General features: G+C 54.8%; 1 protein-coding gene and 1 long non-coding RNA gene across 3 annotated transcripts in view; one reads left to right on the top strand and one right to left on the bottom strand.

Moving 5' to 3' along the window:
• Positions 1 to 5,336, top strand: part of LOC116077598 — a 13,192-nt gene extending 7,856 nt beyond the window's left edge. The window contains exons 3-4 of one of the 2 annotated variants that reach the window (XR_004113281.1): positions 769 to 4,548; positions 4,660 to 5,336. This is a non-coding gene — a long non-coding RNA (uncharacterized LOC116077598). Of the gene's footprint in view, positions 1 to 768 lie in introns of both variants that reach the window. The other variant, XR_004113280.1, reaches the window with a different exon arrangement.
• The window catches only part of Prcd (photoreceptor disc component), a 12,135-nt gene that overhangs the window by 4,247 nt on the left and 1,247 nt on the right, over positions 1 to 6,641 (bottom strand). Inside the window, exon 3 of the mRNA XM_031352246.1 lies at positions 4,915 to 4,994. Within this exon, the coding sequence (XP_031208106.1) occupies positions 4,973 to 4,994 (22 nt within the window). The 3' untranslated portion in view covers positions 4,915 to 4,972. The remainder of the gene's footprint in view (positions 1 to 4,914; positions 4,995 to 6,641) is intronic.

Below are 6,641 nucleotides of genomic sequence, written 5' to 3'. Positions count from 1 at the left end.
CCTCCTCAGCCCTCCTCAGCCCTCCTCAGCCCTCCTCAGCCCTCCTCAGCCCTCCTCACCCCTCCTCATCCCTCCCTCTCTGCCACTGGGCTGCTGCCTGTCACCCTCTACCCAGAATCCTGACCCTATTTAGAGAAGGCAACAGAGTGACAGAGACAGTGACAGGGAGTGATGGCCTTTCTGTCTGTCATCCCTGCCAGGGGCCACCACTTCCTGTTTCAGGGGCACTGATGGATCCTAAGGAGGCAGACTCTTTCCTTCCATTCCTCAGCTGGCAAGCCTTTCAGATTGCAGAGTCTGGCCTGCCTTTGATTGACATAAGCTTATAGAGAAAACAGCGGGGATTCTCTGTGGCACCCTGGCTCACCTCCACAGACAGCCATGGCAGGCAGGTCCACAGCTCCAGGCCTTGTGTACTTTTAGGTAAAGCCACACCCGGACTTTCTTTGTAGCCCCCGTCTGCAGATTTAAGACCCCTCTCTTCCATAAGCGTTGCCATCAGATTCTCAGACACAGGTCCTGGCTTCACTGCCAGCTGTGACCTTGAACAAATTCTGTGAACTTCACTTTCCTTATTGGGTACGTGAGGACAACAACAGTTCCTGCCTCATCAATGAGACCGTGTTTATAAATAAGGCACTGGGCGCAGTGCCTGGCATATAATAAGTGTGATCCGTGTTAGCCATTATTAATAGTATTATTAGTGTCATTAGCATTCTGTTAATGTAAGCCTTAGCACAGCCATTCTGATGGTCTCCTTATTTTCAGACTCACAAAGAAACAGCACGTTCCCTCCGTGTAAGGACTCAGCCTCCCCCTAACAAGAAGCCCTGCAAGGAGCATACAAATGGGGCCAGGAGAGTGAAGCGCCCCCTCCGCCCTTGCCTGCCTCAGATGGTCCCAGGTTTCACTTAGTCTAGTTCTGACCAGCACCTCTGCCGTATTCCCATCTCAGGACAGTTCTGCGTGCGTGCACACGCTACACATTCGGAATGGGTGTGTGCCCCCCAAAGTCATATCTGCACTTTAAGGTGGCACAGGGCAGAACCGCACAGCAGCAGCTGCAGAAGCCGCTCGAACCACTACCCTGCTGCCGCCACAACATCTCATCCATTCTCTGGTCATGTTGCCGTCTCCAGGAGAGACTGGCAGCCTTCCTGAGTGCCAGGTGCAGAAGCAGCAGACAGCAGTACTCCCTGCCCAGGCTGCTGCCCTTGGGCACCCTGCTGCTCCGAGCAGCCCTTTCCTGTCACCTAGACTCTCACCAGCAGAGAGATTGGCATTCAGACAAGCAGGGAAGGCACCAGGGCAGCCGCCTCCAGACGAGGGAGGGGAGGCACCAGGGCAGCCGCCTCCAGACGAGGGAGGGGAGGCACCAGGGCAACCGGCTTGTCCCCCACAGCTGAGATTGCTTCGGAAAGCTAAGGTGTCCGGGCTGAGACAGCCTTCGGCACACAGAGAGGTCCTGGGTGCTCTCACCAGTCCCCCACCCACCTTCCTACCTCTCCTCATTTGCCCATCACCCAGCTGTGATGTATGTGGAGGGTGGAAAGGAAGACGCAGCTGAGGTAAGGGGAGGAAGAGGTTGCATCCAAAGACCCGCAGCACTCACTAGTGTGTGCTGTGTAGTGTAGTTGTGTAGTGAGCACCACACAACCATCTAACCCTCACAGAACACACTGTGTCTTAGAAACTAGGAAACAGACCCGCTATCCCCACCCAAGGTCACAGAGGAAGGAAGTGACAGCGGATCCTGGCCCTGGCTCCAGCTCCTTTGCTCTTAGGTGCCTGATTATTCAGAGCCAGCACCCTGCACCAGCAGCTGCCCATCCTTTCATCTCACCTGTCTCTCCCATTGTCCTCAGCAGCTATTTCTAAGGAAACTGGAAAGGAAGGACTTAGCCTCTGTGAGGATAGATAGCGTCATGGCCAGGAATTAACTGACAGCCTCCATGTTTAAAAGATCATGCCTTGACCTATGTGGTGGGAGTCAGTGGACTGAGGGGAGGGCACCTGAGCAGTACGAGCCTCCTGTAGAGGAGTTCGGCTGGGGGGTGGCACCTGGGCGCTGGGAGACTCCTGAGGGGAATGCTGGGCATTCCCTATTCCCATAGGAGCCTTCCCTATGAGGGAAGGGACTTTCTGAGCAAAAGCTGCAAATGTGCAGATTGCACAGAGAGCCCGGGATGGGAGAGGCCCTGGGAATAAGCCGAGCGTGGGCAGGGTGTGCGGGGAGGGTGTAAACACAGTCTGCTCCCACCAAAGCCAGCCTGCTCCCTGGGGGAGAGGACCCCTCCCTCCCAGCCCACATGGCACCCCAGCTGCCAGGTCCCAGGGAGTCGCATCCCCCCAGTGCCAGCGAGCCCCTTCCCATCCCGACCTCATCCAGAGTGGATCTTTAGAGGAGATTCACAGAACAGTGTTGCCCTGTCAGAAGTGGAGCTGGGCTGGAAGCCAGCCCTGGTACCGCTCTGTGACCTTGGCCTGACAATTTCTTGGATCATTGAAAGGAGGCGGGCAACTTGGAAATGGCAGAAAGGAGAGACAAGGATGGAGTGACAGGAACATGGTGACTAGATTAGAGAGTGAAGGCAAAGCTGGGATCAGAGAAGACAGAGTCCCTAGGAGCAGTGCCCTCTGGCCATCATCCTCATAGGCCTGTCACTGGTGCGACTCACGCCTCCCAGGAGGAGACAGGCTGACAGGAGCCGAGGCAGGTGGCCACAGGCTCATGGCCCACGTCAGGGGCACTCTGGCCGGTCCTTTCCCTAGTGTGGACCCCCCACCCCCCGCACACACACACCTCCCACTCAAGTAAAGCAGCTCCCATAGTACTGCCTGTGTACATCCCTGAGCCAGGCTCCTGGCAGTACCAACCACTCCTCCCAGTGAGTACCCTCCCCAACAGTGGGTCCCTCGCTGCTGCATCTCTCATCCTTTCTCTCCCTCCACTGAAGTGGAACAGTGTTGGGATCCCGCTGTCTAGGGAACTGTCTTCTGCCGCCTGAAAGTCAAGGGCAGAGGCCGGCTAGGCAGAGGCATCACTGCGGGGCTGGCAGTGGGGAGCTGTGTGCGGAAGAGAGATGCACGGGTGGGGGCGCTTTTGAAGATGAATGGCTCCCAGACAGTTGGGAGCAGCTGCCCGCAGGGTAAGCCTGCATCTGGGAGCCGGAGTGGAAATGTTCTTTTATCTGTGCTCTGGATCAAGCAGGACAGTAGTGACGGAAATGGCAGAGCAGCTGGGGGCAAGGGAGGCTGCCACCGGGTTACCGAGCAGTCAGCACAGTGACAAACACAGCCTCACGCTTTCCCTTCCCACTCACGGCTGCCCACTTAGAGTGCACGCACGCTCACACACACACACACACACACACACACACACACACACAGAGATAGACACACACAGAGATACACACACACACACACACACACACATACTCACACATATACACACATGCTCCAGCTCACTGCTACCCACTTAGAGAACACACACAGATACACACAGAGATACACACATGCGCACTCACACACTCACACAAACACACGCACACACGCTTCCACTTGCCGATGCCCACTTAGTGAACACACACATACACACACATGCTCCCACTCGCAGCTGCCCACTTAAAGAACACACACACACACACACACACACACACACGCCCCCACTACCCGATGCCCACTTAGAGAACACACATTTGTGCATGCGCACACACAGACGGAAAGCACATTCGGAGCACAAGCTGGTGTTCAGTGTGTCCTCCCATTCGGCTCAGGCAGACATATCCAGCTGGCCTTTCTTACTGATAATTTCAGGAGAGCAGCCAATGACAGGGTGAGTTCTAGGGACTGAAAGGAGGCAGATGCCACAGGAATGAGAATCACTGTAGCCTAGCCCTAGACCCCAGGGGTTTAGCAGAATAGCTCCTGAGCTGACAGATGGCCAAGCCAATAGAAACACAGGGAGCCAATCAGCAGCAAAGTTGAGTAGTGGGGTTAAGCTTGGATCCCCCACCTAGTAACGTAGTCATGGGCTGTGTCCTCTCGTGTGTGTGCCATGGAGTATGTACAGTCCATGGATTATGCTCAGGATTGGACTGGAAAATGAATGGAGGAAGCCTTGTTGACTAAGCCCAAGCCATCATTTGTCCTTCCCTTAGCTCTGGAGTCTTCTTGCTCTCTGCTTGCACCTGGCCCTTGCCCGAGTTAACCTGGAGAACCCTGAGATATCCTTCTCTGTGCCTCCTCCAGCTTGGCAGTCCCTTAGAGCAGGGACTTGGAAATGGGTACCTAGGAGGCATAAGCATCCCGTGCTCTTTCTGCCAGCCCAGGTTTGTTCAGGAGCCTGAGTCATGGCCTGCCTAGCAGCAAACCTAGGGAGTGTGGAGGAAAAGCCTGCCTTCTCCATGAATGCTTCTCCTGCCCCCCCCCACACACACACCTCTGCTTCCAGCCCCACAACATCTTCCTAGATGGGAGGTGAACCAGGACTCCAGCTTGACCGGAATGTCAGACAGTTCGGTGCGCTCCCCTGTGCCCAGAGGTAAGGTGTGTATTTCAGGGTGGCCAATTCCACTGCCTCTCCCTTAGAAGTCTGCAGCACTGTTCTCAGGACTTAGCTGAACCTCACCTCGCCTCCAAACCTTGAAAACGTTTCAGGGCCACACCCAAGTCTCTTCAAACCAGTCCTAGCTCTGTGGCCTGAAGTGAAAGCCGCAAGCTCAAAGATAAAACCGGCCTTACCCAGCCTCCACCAGTGATCCTGAGAGCTGAGGATGGCCCCTCTCCCCACAAGGCTGGACCAATGCCCTGCCTCCACCAGTGATCCTGAGAGCTGAAGGTGGCCCCCTCTCCCCACAAGGCTGGACCAATGCCCTGCCTTCTGCCCTCCATGGATCCTGGTCCTGACTTTACCTGTCAAGGCTGATAGGTCACAGTCCCCAGAGTCGAGCCAGTCTGAAGAAGTGAAGGCCTACTTCACAGGTCCTTTCTCCCTGAACAGAGAGAAGATGCGCTGGAGTCAGGAGATGGAAGGGTTAAACTTGTCATGTTTGGGGACTCTTCCTCCTACTTCCAGCTAGGGCACCCCAGCCAGCCCTGTGGCCCCAACCAGAGCACCCCAGCCAGCCCTGTGGCTCCAACCAGAGCACCCCAGCCAGCCCTGTGGCTCCAACCAGAGCACCCCAGCCAGCCCTGTGGCCCCAACCAGAGCACCCCAGCCAGCCCTGTGGCACCTCCCCACAGCAACCTTCTCCTTGTTGCCTGACTAACTCTTCAGGTAACTGGGTGCCAAGGAATTAAAAGGCATCAGGCTAGGCCTGTCCAAATAGTCCCCAGATTTGGCCTTTTCTCTTTTGTCAGGAGATCTAGGCCCTTTTTTTTTTTTTTGACAAGACATATTTGGAAGTCAGATGGCCCCTTCCTGTTGCTCAGTTACTACCAAGCATGTCCAGTTAAGCCTATGAGTTTTAAGAATTACTGTATAAAAAAAGTTTGGGAGCTGGGAATAGTACCGCATGTCTTTAATTCCAGTGCCCAAAAGGCAGAGGCAGGCAGATCTTTGAGAGTTTGAAGCCAGCCTGGTCTACATAGCAAGTTCCAGGCCAACTAGGACAACATAGTAAGACCCAGTCTCAAAAAAAAATTAAATTAAATAAAAAATAAAGTAAAAGAGAGAAAGAGCCAGGCAGTGGTGGCACACGCCTTTAGTCCCAGCACTTGGGAGTCAGAGGCAGGCGGATTTCTGAGTTCGAGGCCAGCCTGGTCTACAGAGTGAGCTCCAGGACAGCCAGGGCTACACAGAGAAACCCTGTCCTGAAAAACAAAACAAAGGGGCGGGGGAGAGAGAGACAGACAGACAGACAGACAGACAGGGAGAGGGAGACAGACAGAGAGAGAGAGAGAGAGAGAGAGAGAGAGAGAGAGAGAGAGAGAGAGAGAGAGGTCTAGGGAAGTATAAAGCACCCATCAAGTACTCAGCCAGGAGTAGGCTATGCAGCCAGGAGTAGGCTATGCAGCCAGGAGTAGGCTATGTAGCAGGGAGCACGGCTATGCTGATGGGAGCATAGCTATGCAGCCAGGAGCACGGCTAGTTCATAGTTCCACTGTGCTTCAACAGCCTGGCAGCCATTGTCCACAACTCCATCTTTAGGGGGCATGGTCCGTGTTTACCCTCCCACACTGACTGAGCCAAGCTAGTGAGGACACCCTCCCTCTGTGGGCCTGAATCCCAGAGCCCCTGGAGATCTTTTTTGCCCTTTGTTTTCACTAGGAGAGTTGATCTTGAGATATCGCCCATGCTAGGGAGTCCATGGGACAAAATCTTACACATAGTTACTAAATTGACACTTTTGTAGTGTTTTGAGGGGTGTGGAGACTCTGGTAAACCAGGGAAGGAAAAGTCTAGAAGAATGCACAACTTTGCCTTCCCAAAGGCCACACGGCTTCGACCTAGGGAAGAGTTAACCTCCAGGCCACTGGAGACAGCGTCCTGCCCGCAGGGGCAGCCCAGCCAATGGCACTCAGTGTCGATGACGTCATGCACCTCCTGCTCCTTCTATTGGGGACTGGACAGCGAATCCTGCTGGAGGTTCAGGCAACCGAGCTGCAGAGCCCATCGGTGGCAGAGGAGGAGGGGGGGG

This window comes from Mastomys coucha, unplaced genomic scaffold (genome assembly GCF_008632895.1).
Source record: "Mastomys coucha isolate ucsf_1 unplaced genomic scaffold, UCSF_Mcou_1 pScaffold5, whole genome shotgun sequence".
Taxonomy (NCBI): domain Eukaryota; kingdom Metazoa; phylum Chordata; class Mammalia; order Rodentia; family Muridae; genus Mastomys; species Mastomys coucha.
This window is presented reverse-complemented; position numbering and strand designations above follow the sequence as displayed.